Here is a 26,360-nt window from a genome sequence, read left to right as displayed (position 1 = left end):
TTAAAAATAACCTTGATTACTGAGTTTCATTTATAATTGCATCTGAAACGTCATCACGCGCACTTCAGAACCAAAAGGAGTCTGCCGTCACATGACCAGCAGGAGCCCCAGCAGATTTCAGTGTGTTTTTTTCTGTGTTTGTATTTTATTATTTCACTTTATATACCTTTATATCAGCTAACTTTATCCAGACTCGTTGATCCATCCCCTGTGGGATTAATACACGAGGGTTGGATATGATGCATTAACAATTCAACACCATGTCAGTGTCCTTAAATTGTAGGCTAATTTAAGAGTAATTAAAAGTTTCTTTCTGCCCCTTTTTAAACGTCCTGTCTGTATTTGACCAAGAAATACCTCCATGATGTTTATTTATTTATTTTTAAATAAAGCTGTAAAAAAAAAAAAAAAAAAGGAATACATCACTTGGTCGGTTTCTCACTGTTACCAAGGCGAGTTCTTGTATATGAATTACGAATAAAATACTTTTTTTAAAAAATTATTATTAAATAGATGACCGATGTGTGCGGTGCAGGAAATCCTCCATGATGTGTTTCAGGGGTTTAATATTCGCAACAGCGCCGCCTGCTGATCAAGACAGACTAGTGCAGTTCCAGCCTCCAGGGGCGCTCGTTTACTGTACACACCTATATTCTACACACAATCAGAAAGAAAGAGCCACTGTACATTTAAATATTTTATTTAGACAGGAATGCAGTTCGTAGAAATTCTGTAGTTTTTCCCCCTCAACAAAATAAACGCTCTGTTGTTGCATTGCTTTGCTGTTAGAGCACATGGATGCGTGAAAATGATCTATTTACAAGAGAAAGTTATTTTACAAAACAAATCTATTCAAATTCATATTGACAGCGTACTTGATGAGCTGCCCCCGCCCCTGTCCGGTCCCCCTCCCCCCAATACACATGTCTCACACCAGATCTCGTCTGTGCTCTGTACAAAACGTCTAGCTTACATCCTCAGTCAAGTTCATTAATTACCAGTTATCACATGGATGCGTTTGCAAATACAATAAAAAAAAGGAAGAGGGGGCGGGGCTTATGTCATGTTATCTGATGGGGTGCTTCCAGCATCTCCATTAGGAAGGTGTCTATGGGCGTGTCTCCGATCAGCTTGAAGAAGAAGAGATGCTCGAGACACTTCAGTCCAATCGAACGGAGAGCGGGTAGACGTAGTAAGAGCTTAGCAAACCTGACCACACACACACACACACACACACACACACACACACACATTCCATCAGTTAATAACAGTTTGGTAGATACGCAGCACTGTATTACACACATTTAGCTTCCACCCTCACCTCGAACTGTTCTTTACAGCGCAACAGCAGCCACAAAGATGTTTATTATATATATATATATAAACATCTTTGAACAGTCTGAAGTCTGGTATGATGTCTAAGGTCAGAAACATATACAGTCACCGTCCACTTTATTAGGAACAGCTGTACACGTGCCCATTTTTACAGCTCCGTAATCAGCCAATCGTGTGGCAGCAACACAATGCATAAAATCATTCAGATACAAGTCAAGAGCATCAGTTAATGTTCACATCAAACATCAGAATGGGGAAAAACTGATTTCTGTGACTTTAACCGTGACGTGGTTGTTGGTACCAGATTTGCTGGTTTGAGTATTTCAGAAACCGCTGATCTCCTGAGCTTTTCACACACAACAATCTCTGGAGTTTACACAGAATGACTGAAATTCTAAACATACGCATCGCTGTTCAGGTGGTGAGATTTGAAATCTCGGTTTTTAGCTTCGAACAGCGGCGCAAGTCAGAGGTCAGGAGTGTGTAAATGCAGCGTGCTACCTGCCGGGCTGGTTGGGGTATTTCTGCTTGGTGTAGGACTCCAACGAGGCGTAGACTTTTTCTCTAAGCGCCTCCACATCAGCCGGGTTAGACAGGCCTTTAGCATCTGCAAGCACAGAACGAACACACACACACACACCGCATTAATCAATGAATTGATCTGTAAATTGTAAGTCATTTATGTAGAAATCACTCATTAAATAATGTTTTGTAACAATTTCATGCAAGTAGAATAACGACGTGCGTCTTTGAAGCCAAAAAAAAAAGCAGGCTGAATTGCACTAATCAAAAAAAAAAAGCTCTGTATTTTCAGGGCTTTGCATTTTTGGGCGCTGCAGTTCGACACCTTCCAAAGTTAATCTAGAAAAATATTCAGTTTGTTTACAAATACCACCGATAACATTCGACAGGCAAATTTCCGTCCGTTTAAGTCCGCTTTACATATTCAGTGGTTCCGATTCGGTTGGATGTTCGACATTGCACATTAAGACATTGCTCCCCGCGGGTACATGTAAGCGGCTTTCTGCACTTGGTCCATTTCCGCAAATCAATTTGTGAAGGTCTTGCTCTAGCTGTCGCTTTGGGCTTCAACACTCGCTGACGGACTAGCAGCAGCTGGAGATCATTCACCAGATGCTTTTCCTTTTTTGGGGTCCACGCTTGTGGTGGTGTGTATGACCAAAACATCCGACACGTGTTTCCACTGAGACACAAAAACCACCCAACCACATCTTTTTGAGCTGCTGCTGCTATGTGTGTATTTGTATGTGTGTGTCACTGACCGGGGTTAAAAAGAACGATGGCTCTGAGGCATCCTAGCTCCGTCTTATCCATCTGCATGTCTTTCATCTTAGACACCAGCTCAGTCAACACTCTGAAGAGAACAAATCCATTATCTTGAATACTCACAATAGTAAATACAGAAATGACCAGTTTAGCACACAGTAAAAAATCTACAAGCATATTTTATATAATATATACATATATATATATATATAGTACAGTGAAAAAGTATTTCATGATTTCTTCTGTTTTTGTGTATATCTCATACTCAATAGTTTTAGATCTTCAAACAAAATACAACAAAAAACAAAGGTGATCTGAGTAAACACACAATATGGATTTATTTATTTATATTGAAGCAAAAAAGTTATCCAGCACCTTATAGTTGTCCAACATCACTTTCTATTTAAGTGTAGATTTGATTGAGCAGTATTTGCAGTAATCAGACCTGGTTGTGTCTAGTCTAGCTGAACTCCATTATCAATGCACTTTCATAGATTTGGGGAATTAGTAACTACAGACAAGTACAAATACATTTTCACACAGGACCAGTTGGTATTGGTTAACTTTTTTGCTTCAATAAATAACATCATTTAAACTGCCTTTGTTTTATCTTAGATTTAGTTTTCATTTCTGAAACTATGTAGTATGACTTATCAGTATGGGGCAAATACTTTTTCACAGCACTCTGTGTGTGTGTGTGTGTATATATATATATTATATATATATATATATATATATATATATATATATATATATATATATATACACATACACACACACATACACACACATCTATATATATATATATATATATCAGCCATAACATTAAGACGACTGACAGGTGACGTGGATAATAGGGATTATCTCATTAAAAAGCAAGTGAACAGTCAGTTCACATTTCTGTTGAAATTACTCTGACCCATAAACAGCTGCTAGCTCCGCCCCTTCACTTTATAAAACAAACTTGTAAGGCATTATGCAGCTTCCACAGTAGGGTGGGGCTGCTACTCAGGAAGTGGAAGGCTCATCACTGTTTTCATTGTAATTGTGATGTGCCCACATCAGCAAATGGCCAGCTGCTTCTTTACAGTCTGAATTCACGTCGCTGGGACTTGAACCCATGAGCTGCCACTGGCCTACTATATATATATAGCACCATCAATGCTGTGAGTCATCCATTTAAATGTTTATAAATTACCAGGCAAACAAACCTGTCAAAAATAGAACCCACTCCGGCACTGTGTGCGCTGCTCCGGTGCACATGGAGACCTGTGGCCAGCAGAATGCCATCTTTTACCGTGACTGAGCGATGCGAGAACGAGGCGATGAGCAGCTCGTTCCAGCCTGATGAGAACAGTAAGAGGAAACACCAGGAGGAATAAGTGTGCTCAACATGTTCTCTCTGTGTCTCCAAGTCTCTGTGTATAAACAGCTATTTCTCTCATTAGTGTAGCAGTGCGATGTTCTGTAGAAGTGTGTGTGTGTGTGTGTGTGTGTGTGTGTGTGTGTGTGTGTGTGTGTGTGGCTTTACCTGCCCGAAGCAAAATGACCTGATCATCCAGGGGAAGGTCTGAGAAGTGCGGTATCCTTTTAGCCCATTCAACCAGTGTGAAGAGCTGCTTATCTGCTGCTTGGCAGATGTTAGTGACTGGGTCATTTGTCTGAGAGAGAGAGAGAGAGAGAGAGAGAAAGAGACAGACAGACAGACAGACAGACAGACAGGTAGACAGACAGAGACAATTAGCAACACTTCACTGTTAGTATGAGATGGCATCTCCAAGGTGATGTTCGGTCATCATGCACAGCATCATGTTCGGTGAAAACCAAACACAGTGTACAGTGTATATAAAAAGTTTGCACGCCCCTGTTAACATTTGAATGACACCAAGATAAATCATGACCCGATCTTTTCCCACCTTTAATGTGCAATTGCAAATTATACAAAGTGGAAAAAAAAATGTTTTTAGGGGATGAAAAAAATAAAAATAAAAACCTAGTTGCATAAGTGTGCGCACCGCTAAACTAATACATTATTGAAGCAGCTTTTGATTTTATTCCACCACTCAGTCTTTTTGGGTAAGAGTCTATCAGCATGGCACATCTTGACTTGCCAATATTTTCCCACTCTTTCTTACAAAAAAACAAACATTCTAGATCCATTAAAGTGTGAGGACGTCTCCTGTGCACAGTGTCATTTTTAGCTGCATTCAGGTCTGGGCTCTTGCTAGGTCTCTGAAAACCATCGATCTTCTTTTGGTTAAGCCAGTCCCTACTAGCAGACCCCTGAACGCTTACACTTCTTGATGATTAACTCATTTTGTGCGTTTCGTCAGTAACACCTGGCTCCTAATTGCTGTGTTAATGATTGTGGAAGCAGGAAGCGCGTACATATTTCTTTCCCACCTGGTTTCTGAGTGTTGGTTTACTTCTCATGGAAAAAAATGACTACGTGTTGAAATCTGTTGTGTCGTTTCGTTGTTGTCATTATTTGTTCGGTTAAGGACTTACAGAGTTTCCTGGACTGTCATCTGTGTGCGTTTCAGTCTTGGGCTCCACCGCGAGCTCGGCATCCAGGATCTTCTCTACAGGCATGTCTTCGTTAAAACTGCTGGTCGACTCCACCTCATTATCGCTCTTCTCCTTCCCACGCTGCCTCTCTTCCTGAACCGCTACAGTGAGCCAGGAGGCACATAAATACAGTCCTATTATTTGATACAACACCTGTATTATATCTTGATGGATGTATTTGATGTTACTTTGGTACTACTTTTATTTGAAGTATACACACACCTTCCCTCTTCATGCCCATGGCCAGACACTTCTGGTAGCGGCAGTATTGGCAGCGATTGCGCTGGCGTTTATCAATCAGACACTCCTTGCTGTCTCGACACGTGTAGGTCAGGTCTTTCCGGATGGTCCTCTTGAAGAAACCTTTGCACCCCTCACAGCTGTACACACCATAGTGTTTTCCTGCATTCACGGCAAAGCCAAAACACAATCTGTAATCCATAAAGCATACACAAAATAGGAATAGCCAGGTCAAAAAAACAAAAAAACAAAAAACAAAGGCCCGATTTTCCCAACCTCAAACATACTCAATCGGCACAGACATGGTTTTAACTGACACATGACTTCTGTTACTATTACCTGTCTTTTAGTGTAGTGTGTATATCTTTGCGCAAGACAAACCGAACTAAAAAGTTCTAAAAAGCCGGATTTACAAAAGAACATATATTCATACAGTATATGTATGTTGATGAAAGGCAATCACCTGTAAATTCTAAAATATTTCACATTTTATTAGTACACCTGTGGGACTAGGAACAGGAAATTGCTCAAGCATGAGTTCCTGTTTCACAGAGGTATAAACATGAGGTAACACACAGGCCAAATTCCCTTAGTCATTCATAACAATGGATAAGAACAAGGAATATAGCTGTGATGTGCAGCAAAAGGTTGTTGAGCTTCACACAATGGGAAGTGGCTATAAGAAAATAGCACAAGCATTGAAAACACCCATTTCCACCATCAGGGTAATAATTAAGAAGTTCCAGTCAACTGGAAATGTTATGAATCAACCTGGAATTGGACGTGTGTCTATATCGTCTCAACGCAAAAAATCTCATAGGATCACAGCTGGAGAATTGCAGAAGTTAGTTGTGTCTTGGGGTCAGAAAGTCTCCAAAACTACAATCCGAAGTCATCTACATCACCACAAGGTTTCAAGAAAAAAGCCTCTACACTCGAGCGTCTTCAGTGTGCAGACACTACTGGAACTTCAAATGGGATCGGGTTCTATGGTCAGATGAAACCAAAATAGAGTTTTTTGTTAATAAACACCAGAGGTGGTTTTGGAGCACACAGAGAGGTAGCCATATGGAAAAGTACCTCATGGCCACGGCTAAATATGGTGGTGACTAATGTTTTAGGACTGTTTTTCTGTCAGAGGACCTGGACATTTTGTTAGGACACATGGCATCATGGACTCTATCAATATAAACAGATATTAAATGAAAACCTGACTGCCTCTGCCAGAAAGTTTCAAATGGGCCGTGGTTGGATCTTCCAGCAGGACAATGATCCAAAACATCATCAAAATCAACACAGAAATGGTTTACTGACCACAAAATCAAGGTCCTGCCATGACCATCCCAGTCCCCTGACCTGAACCCCATAGAAAACCTGTGGGGCGAACTGAAGAGGAGAGTCCACCAGCGTGGAGCTCGAAATGTGAAGGATCTGGAGAGGTTCTGTATGGAGGAACGCTCTCAGATCCCTCGCCATGTATTCTCCAACCTCATCAGGCGTTATAGGAGAAGACTCAGAGCTGTTATCTTGGCAGTATTCACTAAAAGTGTGTCAATAATTGTTGCACACCTATATTTAACAAAGATTTTTTTTTAATAAACCTGTGTTTTGGTTGCAACTGTTTGATATCCATGAGAGCAGAGTGTTTTTGTGAATTTTTTGAACAAAAGATCAAAAGGTTCGTCAATAAAAGCAATTTTTCTTTGCTCATTACCAAGGGTGCCAATATTAGGGGAAGGCGCTGTAACTTCTCAGCAAAACTACAAGCATCAAACACAGGCAGGCCGATATACTACTTTATCCGAACTGTGCATTGTAATCTTGGCCTAAATAGTAAACACAAAGTCAAGAGATCACCATACAATATTATATACAAAATACATATAAAATCACCAAGATTACCTGAGGAGCGATCACCACAGATGGCGCAGATGTGTTTGGACATGGAGCCAGGACTGGTGCACTGGTAGCTGTTGATATTGGCCAGAGGCAGCAGACCAGGAGGAGGCTTCACATCTTCTGAGCTGCTCACACTGCTCAGAGAGTTCATCTGCATGATTGATAGAGAGAGAGAGGGAAACAGAGAGAGAGAGAGAGAGAGAGAGAGAGAGAATGTGTGTGAGAGAGAGAGAGAGAGGATGGAACTGTGAAGTTTTCCCCCTGTGTCCATTACTCTATAAACACCAATCATCTATCCATCCATCTCTCTCTCTCTTCTCTCACTATATCTCTCACTCGGTCACTCAGTTGCTCAGATAGATGGCTAAAATTGTGCTTAGTGCACAGCTGCCAGTAGAGGGCAGCCATATGAACACGTTATCTACACAAAACGTTTTAAATGATTTCATCAGCTACATGATTTCCACCCCCACCTCCCAACTGCCAGCTTCTGTCTCTTGTATGTGTGTGTCCTTTTTGAAGACCAAGGACAACCAAATGTCCTCACAATCCCCTGGTCCTCACAAAAATACAGTGTTTTACAGCTTTTATATGAAAAAATAAAAGAGTCAAACATTTCATTCTGGTTACTGAGGTTAAGGATAGGCTTAGGTTTTGGAAGGTCCTCACAGAGACAGAAAACCAAAAGGTGTGTGTACACAGATGGCTTGCAAAAGTATTCAACTCCACAAATAAACGATACATATCCATACTGTACAGTGCTGTGAAAGAGTATTTGCTGATTTCTTCGGTTTGTAACATGTAACATTTGATAAATAACATTATCATTTAAAAACTGTATTTTGTGTTTACTCAGATTTGTTTTACGTTGTATTTCATTTAAAGATCTAAAACTATTTAGTATGAGATACACACAAAAACACAAGAGATCAGGATGGGGGAAAATACTTTTTCACAGCACTGTATTCTTCCTGTCAGTATTTTTATTGCAATCATGTGTTCTTTAACAGTGAACCTTAAAAATGAATTATTTGATTTCAAAGAAAACCAGAAACTGAAAAAAAAGCTCCCATTTTCGTAACAAAACTGCCTCGGTTGAGCTGTCACTGACAAGATGGTCCGTCTGCAGGAAAGAAGTGAAAACAAAGACTAAGGACAAAGTGCAAGCTGCATCACACCACCCTAACTCTATCTACACGAAACCCTCCCTCAAAACTCAAAAGCAAGTCTGAGACTGTTGAGGGAACCCATAGAGAGGCCAACAGTCACTCTGAAGGAGTTACAGAGAACAGTGGCTGAGAGTGGAGTGAAGGTGCACCAGCACAACCATTTCAAGAGCTCTGCATAACTGAGGACTATGTGGGAGGTGTGGCTAAAAACAAACTGTTGCTCAAGTAGAGACATGTGAAATCATATGAAAGCTCAACAGTAACAGTAAGAGCATATTGGTGTGCAATAAAATACTGTCTGGAACAATCTGTGTAAGGGTCATTTGTAATCCAGATGAATTCGATGACTTTTAAGGGGTGTGAATACTTCTGCAATTCACTGTATACAAGTACATAGATGAAAAGATGAATTATAGATGAATTAGATGTGTTTAACAACTTTAAAAATGGCACTTTTTTTAACCCACCCATTTTTTAAAAGTGATCAAAAGTATTGGAACAGGTGACTGACAGGTGTGTCTTGTTGCCCAGGTGTGTCCTTTTAAACTGATCACCTAGACTGCCCCACTAGTAAACACTTGCTGCAAAAACCAATTAAGACGGCTCAGTGGTTACCACCGATACCAATGTTTTACAGCATGTGTCTAAAACTCTGTACACTTCAGTACTAGCTACTAATTCAATATAAAGTTCTTTTCTTTTCATTTAAATGAATAAAACCCAAACAGCACGTTCACTATGACCCGAGTTATACAGATGGCCCTGAAACACGTGTCATAAAGTTGAGACTGTTGAGGCCCAGTGTAAGCTTCTGTTAGGGGACTCGGGATTCCTGGCCTTGTCAGAACTGAGCATTTTTACCTGTGGGCTATTGAGGGCGCCAAAGTCCATGGCAGGAGTGGAGGGTAGTGAGGCAGAGGGCGAGCTCATAGAGGAAGTGATGACCGAGTAGCCCATAGCCGAAGGGAGGGGACGTGAGGTGCTGATGACAGACGAGTGACCCATCATGGAGCTCATTGGTGGAGGCTGTGAGAGGGAGGAGTTAAGTGCCCCAGGTGAGTCTGTGGGAGGAGAAAAACAGCGAATAACATTCATGGTATGATAAGCTGTCATGGTTCATATATGATAGCGTGACACGTCACATAAAGGATTTGTTTTGCATTGGAAAACTGCTAGAACATTGATCTGAACATACTTTACAGGATTGCTCTGAACCCCTATTCGAATTGGATTAGCTTTACACGGGCAGGTGAGGTAATGGAATTATTACCAGAGTATCTCTGGATTTTAGCCTTGTTTGAATATAAAAAACATTTTACAATATAAAATGTAACACTAAAGCATATCCTGTCTAACTGACATGTCGGTAAAAGAGTTGTCAAATCCTTTGGGAAAGGAGGCTTTGTACTTTTTCTTCAAAGTTATAAAAACAAAAGTTAAAACAATCAGTATATTGTAACACAAGTGTATGTAGCACACAGAGGAGTGATGAACGCGCATACAGCAAGAAGACACTCCCATCGCTGTGATTAATACAGAGGTCGCTTATCTCGTTCAGTCGTAATCAAGAAAGATTTCTGTCAGCAACATTACTGAACGTCCAGAAATCTAACCCTGTCCGAACAGAACTCCAGATGTTCAAAAACACAGTTGTAGTGTATTTTAAGGGAGTTTTTGAGATGGACTACTTCACCAACATGCAATACTGATTCAATCAAGTGCCAGTCACCCTCTCTCGCTAAACCTGACTTTTCGTTTATTTCCTCACTGTTCACGGTCTCCTGAAACCCCAGTGCATGCATAAAAATAACAATAATTAAAATGTTTAAATTTCACTAAGAGAGCCTGCTTAAGAAGGCCGCCAGTCAGTAAAACAAAGAGGGGGGTCCGTGTACACCGATCGGCCAGAACATTAAAACCAGTGACAAATGACGTGAATAGCATTGATTATCTCGTTATGGTGGCACCTGTCATGGGGTGGAATATATCAGGCAGCAAGTGAACAGTCAGTTCCTGAAGTTGATATGTTCAAAGCAAGAAAAATGGGTGAGCATGGACGGCCAGGTGCGTGTGCGTCCCTTACCTGGGGAAGAGATGGCACCAGGATGCACTATGGGAAGAAGGCGAGTAGGTGGAGGAAGTGTGATGCTCTGGGCAATGTTCTGCTGGGAAACCTTGGATCCTGGTATTCATGTGGATGTTACTTTGACACGTACCACCTACCTAAACACTGTCACAGACTGAGTACACCCCTTCATGGTAACGGTGTTCTCTAATATCAGTGATCTCTTTCAGCAGGATAATGCTCCCTGACACACTGCAAACATTGTTCAGGAACGGTTTGAGGAACATGATAAAGAGTTCAAGGTGTTGACACGACCTCCGAATTCCCCAGATCTCAATCCGATCCAGCTTCTGTGGGATGTTCTGGACAAACACGTCCGATCCACGGAGGCCCCGCCTCACAACTTACAGTACTTAAAGGATCTGCTGCTAACGTCTTGGTGCCAGATCCCACAGCACACCTTCAGAGGTCTTGTGGAGTCCATGCCTCGATGGGTCAGAGCTGTTTTGGAGGCACAAGGAGAGGGGAACCTACACAGTATTAGGTGGGTGGTTTTAATGTTATGGCTAATCGGTGTATGTAGTTAATAATGTTTCTAAATCTTAAAGTTGAGGTTATCAGCTCTCAGAGACAAACTCACACAACATTACAGTAAAGTCTCTTTTCCAGAATTCAATCAGACTGCATTCAATCTTCATCAGAGAGCAAGTTGTCCAACAAAAATGTTTTTAAAATGTCGATGAAAATTTCCGCCACTCTTTTCTCTCTTATCTCTCGCTCACTGGCTGTGACAGAAGACACCTTCTGGCAGTGGCCTTTACTAAATGTCACATTTTGATCCTGAAGTGAGGCCAGAAGTCAAAATATCTGAAAGAAAGCCTTGCAGAACAGACACCATATTCGACTGTAACTTCTTTCACGTAATGAAATCTTGCCTTTTTCAGAAGCTGCTAGTTTATTATGTACTAGATAGTGTATACGAAGCATTTTTACCCCCAATTTCCTTCGTAGTTTAGTCTTGGCCAATTCCCACACAACAGTTAGGTGTCCCCTCCTTCACCAACCCAGGAGAGTGAAGGCAAATCACGTGCTTCCTCCGAGACACGTGAAGACAGTCAACTGTATCTTTCTGATCTGCTATGTATGCTGTGTCACGGGGTGTTGTACCACACTCAGTGGAAAGCACTGTCCACCTCCTTCTACATGCATGACCTCACAGACGCCCACGATTGGCTAGAGTCGCTGTGATTGATGGAGATCATGCAACCCATCCCACCTAGAGAACATGGCAAAGTTTGCCCTATTGGACTCCTGGCATCACCAGGATTCAAACGCGCAATCCCCAGACAATGGGGAAAACTTTTAAAATTATTTTCAGGAGCCTGTATATGAACCTTTAGTTCTGACAAACATACACAGACACAATGTTTAATAGAACCATCTTGTATTAAAACCACAACCAATTCAGTGTCACCAAAACACAACTGTGTATCTGTGTAGCAATGTGTCTAATGTGCAAGGCTTTCTTTCTAGAGCAGTGGACAGCTCTAGTACCTGATCTGCAAGGTTTTCCTTAGCCAGGATTTTTGATTGAATCATTAAACAAGTCTAGCGTTTAATATGCACTCGATTCACCCACTTGCATCGAATGTGTCCTCAAATTCAGTATTTCACAATCAGGCTCCTGCAGTGATAGCGATGACCTGATGGTCAGGGATTAAAGTACAGCTTTTAACAGTTAACTATCAGGTTCTGCAACAAGTTCAAGCTGCCACTGTTAATGCATGCGCAGATACCCACAGAACAATACAAGTAGAACAATATCCTGATTTGCAACAAATCAAACCTACACTGTCCAATCCATCATTCTGTCAGTTTACTGTACAACCGTAAACTATGTAAAGTAAACTGTATTGTATCTCTGCACTGCATTAATGTACTGTATCACTGTACTGTATTAGTGTACTGTATTAGTGTACTGTATTAGTGTACTGTATCACTGTACTGCATTAGTGTACTGTATCACTGTACTGTATTAATGTACTGTATCACTGTACTGTATTAATGTACTGTATCCGTGTACTGTATCACTGTACTGCATTAGTGTACTGTATCACTGTACTGCATTAGTGTACTGTATCACTGTACTGTATTAATGTACTGTATCAGTGTACTGTATCACTGTACTGCATTAGTGTACTGTATCACTGTATCAGTGTACTGTATCACTGTACTGCATTAGTGTACTGTATCACTGTATCAGTGTACTGTATCACTGTACTGCATTAGTGTACTGTATCACTGTACTGCATTAGTGTACTGTATCACTGTATCAGTGTACTGTATCACTGTACTGCATTAGTGTACTGTATCACTGTATCAGTGTACTGTATCACTGTACTGCATTAGTGTACTGTATCACTGTACTGCATTAGTGTACTGTATCACTGTATCAGTGTACTGTATCACTGTACTGTATTAGTGTACTGTATCACTGTATCAGTGTACTGTATCACTGTACTGCATTAGTGTACTGTATCACTGTACTGCATTAGTGTACTGTATCACTGTATCAGTGTACTGTATCACTGTACTGTATTAGTGTACTGTATCACTGTATCAGTGTACTGTATCACTGTACTGCATTAGTGTACTGTATCACTGTACTGCATTAGTGTACTGTATCACTGTACTGTATTAATGTACTGTATCAGTGTACTGTATCACTGTACTGCATTAGTGTACTGTATCACTGTATCAGTGTACTGTATCACTGTACTGCATTAGTGTACTGTATCACTGTATCAGTGTACTGTATCACTGTACTGCATTAGTGTACTGTATCACTGTACTGCATTAGTGTACTGTATCACTGTATCAGTGTACTGTATCACTGTACTGCATTAGTGTACTGTATCACTGTATCAGTGTACTGTATCACTGTACTGCATTAGTGTACTGTATCACTGTACTGCATTAGTGTACTGTATCACTGTATCAGTGTACTGTATCACTGTACTGTATTAGTGTACTGTATCACTGTATCAGTGTACTGTATCACTGTACTGCATTAGTGTACTGTATCACTGTACTGCATTAGTGTACTGTATCACTGTATCAGTGTACTGTATCACTGTACTGCATTAGTGTACTGTATCACTGTATCAGTGTACTGTATCACTGTACTGCATTAGTGTACTGTATCACTGTATCAGTGTACTGTATCACTGTACTGCATTAGTGTACTGTATCACTGTATCAGTGTACTGTATCACTGTACTGCATTAGTGTACTGTATCACTGTACTGTATTAATGTACTGTATCACTGTACTGTATTAATGTACTGTATCCGTGTACTGTATCACTGTACTGCATTAGTGTACTGTATCACTGTACTGCATTAGTGTACTGTATCACTGTACTGTATTAATGTACTGTATCAGTGTACTGTATCACTGTACTGCATTAGTGTACTGTATCACTGTATCAGTGTACTGTATCACTGTACTGCATTAGTGTACTGTATCACTGTATCAGTGTACTGTATCACTGTACTGCATTAGTGTACTGTATCACTGTACTGCATTAGTGTACTGTATCACTGTATCAGTGTACTGTATCACTGTACTGCATTAGTGTACTGTATCACTGTATCAGTGTACTGTATCACTGTACTGCATTAGTGTACTGTATCACTGTACTGCATTAGTGTACTGTATCACTGTATCAGTGTACTGTATCACTGTACTGTATTAGTGTACTGTATCACTGTATCAGTGTACTGTATCACTGTACTGCATTAGTGTACTGTATCACTGTACTGCATTAGTGTACTGTATCACTGTATCAGTGTACTGTATCACTGTACTGTATTAGTGTACTGTATCACTGTATCAGTGTACTGTATCACTGTACTGCATTAGTGTACTGTATCACTGTACTGCATTAGTGTACTGTATCACTGTACTGTATTAATGTACTGTATCAGTGTACTGTATCACTGTACTGCATTAGTGTACTGTATCACTGTATCAGTGTACTGTATCACTGTACTGCATTAGTGTACTGTATCACTGTATCAGTGTACTGTATCACTGTACTGCATTAGTGTACTGTATCACTGTACTGCATTAGTGTACTGTATCACTGTATCAGTGTACTGTATCACTGTACTGCATTAGTGTACTGTATCACTGTATCAGTGTACTGTATCACTGTACTGCATTAGTGTACTGTATCACTGTACTGCATTAGTGTACTGTATCACTGTATCAGTGTACTGTATCACTGTACTGTATTAGTGTACTGTATCACTGTATCAGTGTACTGTATCACTGTACTGCATTAGTGTACTGTATCACTGTACTGCATTAGTGTACTGTATCACTGTATCAGTGTACTGTATCACTGTACTGCATTAGTGTACTGTATCACTGTATCAGTGTACTGTATCACTGTACTGCATTAGTGTACTGTATCACTGTATCAGTGTACTGTATCACTGTACTGCATTAGTGTACTGTATCACTGTATCAGTGTACTGTATCACTGTACTGCATTAGTGTACTGTATCACTGTATCAGTGTACTGTATCACTGTACTGCATTAGTGTACTGTATCACTGTATCAGTGTACTGTATCACTGTACTGCATTAGTGTACTGTATCACTGTATCAGTGTACTGTATCACTGTACTGCATTAGTGTACTGTATCACTGTATCAGTGTACTGTATCACTGTACTGCATTAGTGTACTGTATCAGTGTACTGTATAACTGTACTGCATTAGTGTACTGCATAGCTGTACTGTATCACTATCAGTGTATTGTAACACAGTACTGAATTAGTGTACTGTATCACTATCAGTTTACTGTATAACTGTACTGTATCAGTGTACTGCATAAGTGTACTGCATAAGTGTACTGCATAACAGTAGTGTATCAGTGTACTGAATCACTGTACTGTATCACAGTACTGTATAACTATCAGTATTCTGAATCACTGTACTGTATAAATGTATTGAATCACTGTACTGTATAAATGCATCACTGTATAACTGTTATACAGTACACTGATACAATGCAGAGACTTCTGGACTGCAAGTTTAAAGAAGAGCTGTTTAAATTTGTAAGTGGTAATTACCGGGTCAGGCAGCACAGACGGACAAACGCAAGCACGCGCACACACACACACACACACACACACACACACACACACACACTTCTGTTCCAAATTAAGTTGATGTCTAATCAATCGTAGCACTAAATCTGCTTTAGTCTGCCAGAGTGGGTTTATCATCTCACCAGCTGTCATGAAACAGATGAGAGGACACAAAAGGAGGGCTAGAGACAGAAATAAGAGAGAGAGAGAGAGAGAAAAAATAGTTTTTACAGTGTAAACAGACTACAGCAACAAAGAGACTATTGCTCATCACTCTTATCTTGCTACTTAATCCATAGGTATATCAGGGTCAGTGATGGCACATAATCATAAAATGAGCTATAAAATTTAAATAGGCATTTATAAGTGCAAGATAAAAAACCTTTAACCTCGGACTAACTCCTACATCCCTCGGCTAAAAAAACGGAAGAAGGATCACATGTCAAAAAGCACATTTTCTTGGTCACAAGTTCTACAAGATCTTGACATTTGTCTACAGTTCCTGATATGCAAAACTACACAAACACACACGTGCACAACCAGACCCGCCTCACCGTGTAACCGTGTGTCACTTACAGCGGGGGAGGAGAGGGAAATGTCCCTAAAACTTCTCTCTAACACGGAATGACATGGTTCAGTGCCACAGTTACAAAATTTTCCTGTCATGGAGGAAGCATGTGACGCGTCTCTGCTCAGACTAATCACTCAAACAAAACTGGACTGAAACTGAAGAGATGTTTCAGTTCCGCATCGCATCAGTCCACACAAATATATCACATGTCTGGGTTATGGGGTAATGCGACAAGACGGAAGCCCTTTCTGGGCACTACGTGGGATGGGGCGTAGGTCCATCACAGGTCACCATGTGTGTGTTTGCTTCATCCTGAAGGATCTCAGTCCAGGTGCACACCTCTAGCAGATGTTCTGTGAACCTTTTTGAATAATAAAAAGTATATGTAAATTTTATACATATATATATATATATATATATATATATATATATAATTATCAGAATAAAATATCACAAAAAACATAAGTAAGGACTACACCAGATGGATTATGGATTATGGATTATTTCCTGTATTGTCCTAAAGTGTTTGAGCTGATGAGTGTTCATATTTCAAGACAAAAGTTAAATTTATGACAAGTGTATCGTTTACCATGTCCTCTGGTGATGTAGTGAACTCCACTGTAGTAACCGTTTCAAACTAGGGAGTGGAATTTCGATAACATCAATATATTGCACGATGCAACATTGGCCGATCTCATGATCAGAGAAGTCTTCCTCAACAGTAACGGTGTGGATGAAGACACATGCACTGCCAGAGAGTCTAGTCTAGGCATCAAAATGTCTCCAGTGTTAAAATATATGAAGTAACACAAACTCATGGGAAGTGGAGTGTGCATGTGTGTGAAGGGTTCCTTGGTAGAATTTTTCAAGTTCAAGTGGCTTTATTGTCATTTCAACCATACACAGCTGGTACAGTACACAGTGAAACGAAACAACCTTCCTCAGAGTCTTGCGATCCAATAAAGTGTGATTTCTGAACCAGTCATGCAGCTGCTCAGGATGCTCTCGATGGTTCCTCTGTAGAACGTGGTGATGATGGGAGGTGGTAGATGGGCTTTTTCCAGCCTTCGCAGAAAGTAAAGACGCTGCTGGGCTTTCTTGGCTATGGAGCTGGTGTTGATGGACCAGGTGAGGTTCTCAGTCAGATGAACATCAAGGAATTTAGTGCTCTTGACAATCTCCATGGAGGAGCCATCAATGAAGTCGACAACCATCTCTTTTGTTTGGTCCACATTCAGAGACAGGTTGTTGGCTCTACACCAGTCCGTTAGCCACTGCACCTCCTCTCAGTGTGCTGACTCGTCGTTCTTGCTGATGAGACCCACCACGGTCGTGTCTTCAACGAACCTGATGATGTGATTGGAGCTATGAGTTGCTGCACAGTCGTGAGTCAGCAGAGTAAACAGCAGTGGACTAAGCACACAGCCCTGAGGGATCCCGTGCTCAGCGTGGTGGTGCTGGAGATACAGAGGTGGTATACATGAGGTGGTAGACTAGCACGTTGGAACGATGGCACCGCTCAGGGAGATGTTGAAGATGTCAGCGAGAACATCTGCTAGCTGATCTGCACATCCTCTGAGCACTCTACCAGGAATGTTGTCTGGTCCAGCAGCTTTCTGTGGGTTGAATATGTGTAGAGTTTTCCTCACATCAGCCGTGGTTAGACATAGCACCTGTTCATTGGGAGGAGGGGTGGTCTTCCTCACTGCCACGTCACTCTGCGCTTCAAACCGAGTGTAGAAGTTGTTCAGCGCATCTGGAAGGGAGGCATCACTGTCACAGGTGGGTGATGTTGTCCTCACAGCAGGTTACTGATTAACTGCACATAGTCTGAGATCACCAGGAAACATGGACATCTAACAGAGACGTGCAGAGTAATCATCAGGCCACAAAACAAAAACAAGCCTATCTGTTACAGCCTACAATTAGCTAACAAGGTTTGTATTCGATATTCTGTCTAAATCCTGATGCTGATTACGGATACTCTTTACAGCTAAGGACAAAATCCTAAACTCCTGTCCTGACTAATTAACAAAAAAGACTCGGTTTGAGTTGAGCTAAATTCATGACCAGAAAAATGTCAACAAACTGCTGGAGCTAAAGAAACTAGAGGCACGTAGAGCAATGCAGTGGTTTGTAGCAGACGTTTGTTTTGCGGTGTCTTTAAAACAACACTACTGCTCTAGAATTATCACACATCTACAGTCATGTGAAAAAATATGTACATCCCATGGAAACTATTGTTTTGTTTGACATATTTGGGCAAGCAAACATTTGATCATTTTTTTTTTATCTAGTGTCTGCTGTTCCCTTTGTTATTGAGGTGTGTGAGTTCTGTAAGGCCTTCAGTAAAAAGCTTGTGGATGCCTATGAGTCTGGTAAGGGATTTAAAAAGATCTCCAAATTATTTTAAATACATCATTCCACTTTAATGAAAATAATCTACAAATAGCAAATAGAAGTCTCCAAGAACCCCAAAATTTCATCACAGGATCTGCGAGTGAGTCTCACAGCTGTTGGGGTGAAAGTGCATGCTTCTACAATCAGAAAGAGATTGCACAGATTTGATCTGCGTGGGAGGCATGTCAGGAAAAAGCCTTTGCAGGACTACAGTTTGTCAATGAGCATATAGACAAAGACCAGACCTTTTGGAATAATGTGCTCTGGACAGACAAATCAAAGATAGAGGTGTTTGGTCACAGTAACAGCAGACATGTTTGGTGCAGACCAAAGACAGCTTTTCAGGAGAAGCACCTCATACCAACTGTGAAGCACGGTGGTGGAAATGTTATGGTTTGGGGTTGCTTCTATGCTGGACAGGACAGCTTGCATTTATTGATTCAACTATGAATTCTGCATCTTATCAAAGAGTGCTTGAAGATAATGTGAGGACATCTGTCCAAAAGTTGAACCTTTCAACAGGATAATGATCCTAAGCACACGAGCAAATCCACCAAGGAACTTCTCAAGAAGAAGAAATGGAGGGTTATGGAACGACCGAGTTAAAGCCCGGATTTGATTGATCCCATTGAGGTGTTGTGGGGGGATGTGAAACGGGCAGAACATGCAAGAAAACCCTCAAACATCTTACAACTGAAAGAATATTGCATAGAAGAGTGGTCAAGAATTCCAGCAAGCCTGGTGGACAAGTATACAGAACACCTACAAGAAGATATTTCTGCTAAAGGCGGCAATACTAGCTTCTGAGGCCAAGGGTGTACTTACTTTTACCACAGAAGAATCTCACATCTATTGATATTTCTGTTGAATAAATGATTGAAAAAGTGAATTTTCCTTGTGGTTTTGTTCAAGTATATCAACATCATTAATAGGCACTGTTTCAAAGAGGAATAAATGTTTGCTCGTCCAAATATGTAAAAAAAAAAATAAAAAAATAAAATAAAGAGAAGTCAACAATATCCAAAACGCCCGACCTCAACTCGGAATTCCTACTTGGGAACTTGAGGTGGTCTCCTCAACTCCAAGTTCTGGAAGTGACACCAAAGCAACATGGCCACTCACAGCATCAGCAGTAAACACGCTGCAGCACCTCTTACCTTTAAATGAGTTACACTGTATCTGATCAAACCGATCAGCATACGGACGGATTCGTTCATCAAATCTAGAACGCTGACTACATGCTTCACTTCACTGTTCTGATGAGGAATATATACATCACTCAAGGAGGCACCCGTCCCCCCCACCCCCCACTCAAATGCATGATGTCATTCCAAGCTCCGACCTCCCTCTTCTGTGTTAAGTCAAATGCAACATTAGTTACACAAAAACACACACACACACACACGCACACACACACACACACACACACACACACACACAATCTATACAAGGCGCATTTCCTGCAGAGAAAGAACAAGAAAAAGTGAGCATGAGAGGGGGAAGGAGATGGCATTCAAAGAGAATGCCTTCAGGGCGACGTGAACAAATATACCTCTTAAAAATATGTCAGCTCATAATGGAAACGGCCCATATAGATATAATTGAATGCAATCACATGGCTCAGTGACACAGTTAAGCTCCAACGGTGTGTGTGATTATCCACAGCTACAGTAGTGTAGTGGATCATAACATCGATATATATTAAGAGATCATTAAAGAGGAGGTTCGGTTGATAATCTGACTGTAAAAGGAACTAATGACATTATTATTCAAATCAGAATTTCTCTCAGGACTGAGTGGAGACAAGATACCCAGAATGCACAAAAGACACTCTGATTAATTTATATATAGTTAGGGGGGCAAGGCTAAGCATTTCTGCTAAAAATAAATAAAAATAAATTAGGCTTGCAACTAACGAATATTTTCATAATCGATAGTTGGCCGATTATTTTCCGATTAATCCATTAATCGGATGGGGCGGGGCAAACTTTCAGTACCTTTTTTTTTTTATTTAAAATAAAATCCACAAATTGAGTGTTACAAATATAAACTCCAGACTAAAACTTTAAACAACTGTTTGTCCAAAACAGAAAAGAACCCATCAGTTTAGCAGATTATTATACAGCACCTTTACTCATCATTTTTAGGGAGTAACACAAGAAGTAAAAGATTCACGGATGTTTTTACCCCCTTCCGATAATCAGACACACAGCTACGATTCTTCGATTTAATGGATTACTAAAACACCTCTTACAATCGGTCGGTTTTACTCTATTTTGATGAGGTGATTGCAGGTTTATCAACACGTGTACGCAGCCAGCGTACTGCAGCGATACGTCAAGTCCAGACCTCCAATCTAATCTAATTTACACCGAGAACACATTTTAACGGGAAGTTATGACTCCTGACATGACTGGCCTTTCACTGACCTGCAGCTGTCCAAGTACAGAATAAAACGTGATGGGGCATGCTGCTAGGGGAAAATAATCAACCCTGGGGTGGGGTTACTTCTAAACGTTGATTCTCCAATGACAACACGTCCTGAGGTACGTTATTCCTCGTATAACCACAGCAAAACGTCGACGTGGTAGACGGAAATGGAGTAGGTGCTACGCTAACTGAGAATAACAGTGTGGTAACAGAGAACAACAGTTCTCGTGCAGAAGGGAATGCTGATGTGGTGATGGAGGATGATGGAAACTTTACAGCGATTACAGATGTGGGTAAGGAGCATGGCGCTGTGGAGGCAGGGAGTAGCACGGGGGCGTTGCTGCCGGGAAGAAGAAGAGTACTGCTGCTCCTTTAAGGTGCTCGCTAGATGATTTCTGTTTTAAATTGACATGTTCTGGGAGGAATGGAGACAGAAGGAACATGGTGGGAGGTTGGGAAAACACAAATAAAGATGTTTTGCCAGCAGTATACCACATACACACACACTAAAGAAATAATGAAGGGCACCACTGAGGAGTTAGAGATAGAGAGATATGAATAATAGAAAATAAAAGAATCACTAAAAATCACACAGGGAAGAAGAAGTCTTTAGAAGACATAAAGGCGGCACTAGATTCCTATCTTCATGAGCAGGCCAGGGGGGCCCTAATTAGAGCCCAAATCTCTAACGTCAAAGACATTGATGCCCCAATCTCCTACTTCTTTAACCTACAGTAGAATGGAGAACCAGACCTCACAATCTCGTGTTGCACCTAAAGCGCTCTGATGGAACTACAAGCACAACACCAGCAGAAATGAGGAAGATTGCAGTGGACATTTATAAGGAACTGTACTGTGCGGAAGTCACTGACCCACAATGCAGAAAGGAGCTACTGAAGGAGCTACCGAAACTGAGTAAAGGACAAGAAGAAACATTGGACTTGGACATCGAACCCCAAGAATTAGCTATTGCAGTACAGCAATTATCCACTGGGCGAGCACCAGGTATCGATGGACTACCGGCAGAATTCTATAAACATTTCTGGCAAACAGGGGGAACAGACCTGTATGAGGTTTATAAACTGTCTACAAACAATGGGACATTACCCATCAGTTGCACACGAGCTGTTTTATATCTCCTCCCAAAAAAAGGTGACTGGAGGAGTGTGTCACTTCTATGTACGGATTATAAAGTCCTATCAAAGTGCTTGTCAAATAGGCTGAAGGAACACAGACACAGTGGTAGAAGTAAGTCAGACATACTGTGTGCCTGGACGCATGATAATGGACAACGTATTTCTTGTATGTGACATGATTGAACGGAGTAAAATCAATTCTCACGATCTGAATTTTTTATCCATAGACTAAGAAAAAGCCTTTGACAGAGTAGATCATTCGTATCTTTGCAAAGGCATCAAATACTTGGGTGTGTTCTTAGGAGAAGAGTACCTGCAAAAATACTGGGAGGGAATGGTGGAGAAGGCGCAAGGTTGTCTAAGTGAACTTGGGTCCTGCCTTGGCTGTCCTACAGGGGGAGGGTGCTGGTTGCAAACAATCTGATCACCTCTATGCTGTGGCACAAGTTCACAGCCCTCAAGTCATCAGACACAATAATCAGAGATCCAGAGGAGGATAGTGGATTTTTCTGGAATGGACAGCACTGGACACAGGCCCCTGTCCTTTACCTTACAGGAGGGAGGTCAGGGCCTGATCGACTTGTCCAGTCCGGCTTTTCGCCTGCTAACAGCACAGAAACTGCTCTACAGCTCAGGACTGACATGGACTACTACAGCCAGTCTACTCTTCGAGTAGAGAACATGGGATATGACAGACATTTATTTATCCTGAACCTAAACAAGGTGGATGTATCAAGGACAACTGGTTTTTATCAATCAGTTCAAAGAGCTTGGTCCTCTCTGTTAAAGGCCAACAGGACAGGCAACCAACCATGTTACTGTGTAAACGAGGAGTCCTTATTTAACAATCCACTGATCCCAACACGAATCCTGACATCGAGGAGCATTCGCCAGTGCCTTCACAAAGCTCGACTAACCAAGATTAAAGGATTGAGGGCTGGAGAAGCCTGGAAGAGGAGTGAGGAGACAGGGGATGCTGAGAGAGGTGATCCTAGCACTTCCTCCAGAGTTTAGGGAGGCTCTAGAGCAGGGATCTGGAGGAGACTGGCAATGCTTCCCCATCTCTGCAGCGACTGAACAGCAGGAGGAAGAAGACGGAAAACTACTCTCTTTTAGCACACCACAGTTGACGGACATTGAAAACGCTTCTAAAAAGACCTTCTATGAAGTCAGCATGAAAGTAACCTATCGAAACTCTCTGGCTGGGGGTGAAGGTGTCGAGGTAGTCGGACCTACTGGTGCCAGGCTCTTCCCCAGGAGGCTGCTAGAGGTCCCTGTACAACCCCTCTATAGAGAACAAACAGACACGTGGCGCATATCAATTCCACCATAGCTACAACGTGCCCATTTTTTGATAGAGAGGAAATGTTAGACCACCTTTTCTTAAGATGTGACAGACTAGCTGGGAGTGTTGGCAGGGAGGTTGGGTCAAATACTAACAGAAAGCCTGTTTATTTTTGGCCCTAAATACTCAGTTGCACAGAAAGAAAAGATCTGCGTGCTTAATTTTATAAAAGGCCAGGCCAAACTAGCTACCTGGCTCACACGAAAAAATAAAATGAAAGGCAATGGAACACTGAACCCAGAACTGATGCTAAAAACCCTTTTAAAGGCCAGACTCAGGATTTAATTTGCTTACTCAAAAATGACACACAGACTGCAAGACATCTGTAAGGTTCGGGGACAGGGCGTGCGTAAGGCTCGGGGACAGGGCGTGCGTAAGCCTTGGGGACAGGGCGTGCGTAAGGCTCGGGGCAGGACATGCGTAAGGTTCGGGGGCAGGGCGTGCGTAAGGTTCGGGGGAAGGGCGTGCGTAAGGTTCAGGGGCAGGGCGTGCGTAAGGTTCGGGGGCAGGGCGTGCGTAAGGTTCGGGGGAAGGGCGTGTGTAAGGTTCGGGGGAAGGGCGTGCGTAAGGTTCGGGGGAAGGGCGTGCGTAAGGTTCGGGGGAAGGGCGTGCGTAAGGTTCGGGGGCAGGCCGTCTCTAAGGTTTGCGGGCAGGACGTCTGTAAACTTTGCGGGCAGGACGTCTGTAAACTTTGCGGGCAGGACGTCTGTAAGCTTTGCGGGCAGGACGTCTGTAAGCTTTGCGGGCAGGACGTCTGTAAGCTTTGCGGGCAGGACGTCTGTAAGCTTTGCGGGCAGGACGTCTGTAAGGTTTGCGGGCAGGACGTCTGTAAGGTTTGCGGGCAGAGCGTGTGGAAGGTTTGCGGGCAGGACGTGTGTAAGGTTTGGGGGCAGGACGTGTGTAAGGTTTGGGGGCAGGACGAGGTTTTATGTTGAAAATGAATCATTAAGGCAGACAGTGGGAGCGGAGCCACGGTGGGCAACTGATGTAATCAGCTATCGCAGCAAGCCTAGTGTGCACTTATCTACTTCTTATTTATGCATTTATCTATTTATTTATTTAGGTACAGTACTGTGCACAAGTTTTAGGCACCCTATTTCTTTATTTTAGTATGCACTTTGTTATAAATTTTTTATTATATGACTTCTACATTATCAAGTCAGTACTAAAACATTTTAGATTCCCAAACATGAGCTTTCTAGCAGAAAATTCCATGTTACAGAAAAATGTTTGGATGTCAGTAAAGAAAGCAGCGTATTAAGAGGTAAGAGACACTTTTCAGATATAAAACACACACAATGACGGCTGCTGCGTTTCGCTACAGAAATAAGAAGCGAGTGCGACAGTCAAAGTCTCCAGAAGAACCGTGCCTGGTTCTGCAACACGCTCGATAACACTTATAGCTCATGTCCTTATTAAACTGCACTAATAGTACCGGAGACGACTATTTTTATTTATTTATTTGTTTGTTTGTCACACCAAACATTGACTTTGTTTCATTTACTACTGTTTACTGTACTTTACGGTATATTTTTAATGGAGAAACATTTAATTGAATTATTTTGAAGGCGTCTTCGCTCTACAGCATTTCTTTGCTTGTGCCTAAAAACTTTTGCACAGAACTGTGTATGTTTAGAAATATTATTTATTTGATGTAAAAACGGTGGACACATCATGAAGGGTTAAAATAAAGGATTGTCAAAGTCAAGTCGCTCTGTCTCTGTCTGTCTGTCCTTCTATATCTGTCTCGTTTCTCTCACCGTCTCTCTGTCCCTCACTGTCTGTCTCTCTCTCTCTGTCTGTCTCTCAAATTCAAATTATCTTTATTAACATGACTGTGGTACAGTATCTGTCTTTGTCTGTCTGCCTCTCACTCTCTCTGTCTGTCTCTGTCTCTCTACACGTCCACAGTAAACAGTAAAGCTGTGTAAAGATGGGGAATGAAGCAGGTTACTGTACTGTACTGTACTGTACTGTACACACACTCCTGTTCCAGACTTTTTTACTATAAAGTCAGTTACCGCCAAGTGTTTTCAGACTCTCTCTCTCTCTCTCTCTCTCTCTCACACACACACACACACACACACAGAGAGAGAGAGAGAGAGAGAGAGAGAGAAAGTAAACAAGAGCGCGGAAGGGCTCATAACTCCGAGCGACAGAGACGCAGAAAACAGGAGAAAAACTCACTGAGATGTAAATACGTGTCACTGTTGTCCATCTCTGGTTATTTCCGTATTTACCCCCGACTTCTTCTTCTTCTTCTTCTTCCTCTTCTTCTTCTTCTTCGGGTGGCTGTGGAGTTGCTCAGACTCACACAGCGGCATCTCAGTCCATTCCGCTGGCCGGAGTGAGTGAAGGGAAGCGACAGTGAGCTCAGCTCAGCCTGAGTGGGGCCCATGCTGGGGGGACGTCAGAGCAGGGATTTCATCAGCGACAGCGCCATACACCTAGTCCATAGCTTAGCCTACATAGGGCCCAAATAGAGGGAGGTGTGAGGAACGATCACTTCCGCCAACAGCAATGCCACAGTGTCATGTAGGGGGCCTATTTGGAGGAAGTATACGGGTATTAACTGCACAGATATCACGTGTCATAAATATTGCAAGTGCAAAAGTTTGTACCTCTGGTTTCTAAGGGGCAAAAAAACAAGCGTACCTCTATGTTTGGATTTAGAGGGGACATGGTGGTGCAGGATTGTCACCATACCAGAATGTGGACTTCAATGATTCGTGATGTTTGAGGATAATACAGTAC

The 26,360-nt window shown here is 41.7% G+C and overlaps 1 protein-coding gene across 2 annotated transcripts; it reads right to left on the bottom strand.

Annotated features, from left to right (window-relative positions):
• Positions 1-684: 684 nt before the first annotated feature.
• On the bottom strand, positions 685-26,119 carry rxrgb (retinoid X receptor, gamma b). 2 transcript variants are annotated; one of them, XM_053614322.1, is made up of 10 exons: positions 25,794-26,119; positions 9,360-9,559; positions 7,333-7,480; positions 5,413-5,592; positions 5,131-5,291; positions 4,154-4,283; positions 3,834-3,966; positions 2,619-2,710; positions 1,837-1,942; positions 685-1,209 (listed from the first exon to the last, which is right to left on the bottom strand). In XM_053614322.1, the coding sequence occupies exons 1-10, from the start codon at positions 25,822-25,824 to the stop codon at positions 1,062-1,064; spliced, it is 1,329 nt and encodes a 442-aa protein (XP_053470297.1). In that variant the 5' UTR covers positions 25,825-26,119; the 3' UTR covers positions 685-1,061. The 2 variants fall into 2 exon arrangements, with proteins under 2 accessions (XP_053470297.1, XP_053470298.1); XM_053614323.1 differs by lacking the exon at positions 25,794-26,119 and adding an exon at positions 16,885-17,050.
• Between the last annotated feature and the right edge of the window lie 241 nt (positions 26,120-26,360).

The sequence above is a fragment of the Ictalurus furcatus genome, chromosome 25, assembly GCF_023375685.1.
Source record: "Ictalurus furcatus strain D&B chromosome 25, Billie_1.0, whole genome shotgun sequence".
NCBI lineage: Eukaryota > Metazoa > Chordata > Actinopteri > Siluriformes > Ictaluridae > Ictalurus > Ictalurus furcatus.
This window is presented reverse-complemented; position numbering and strand designations above follow the sequence as displayed.

What these genes read in the sequence shown, in the direction of transcription:
- rxrgb (XM_053614322.1), bottom strand. Translation starts at nt 25,824, where the DNA reads ATGGACAACAGTGACACGTATTTACATCTCA. An exon ending in TGACACGTATTTACATCTCA is followed by an intron (nt 9,560 to 25,793) that starts GTGAGTTTTTCT and finishes CTCCTCCCACAG; the next exon opens with ACTCACCTGGGGCACTTAAC. An exon ending in GGTCATTTTGCTTCGGGCAG is followed by an intron (nt 3,967 to 4,153) that starts GTAAAGCCACAC and finishes TGTTCTCATCAG; the next exon opens with GCTGGAACGAGCTGCTCATC.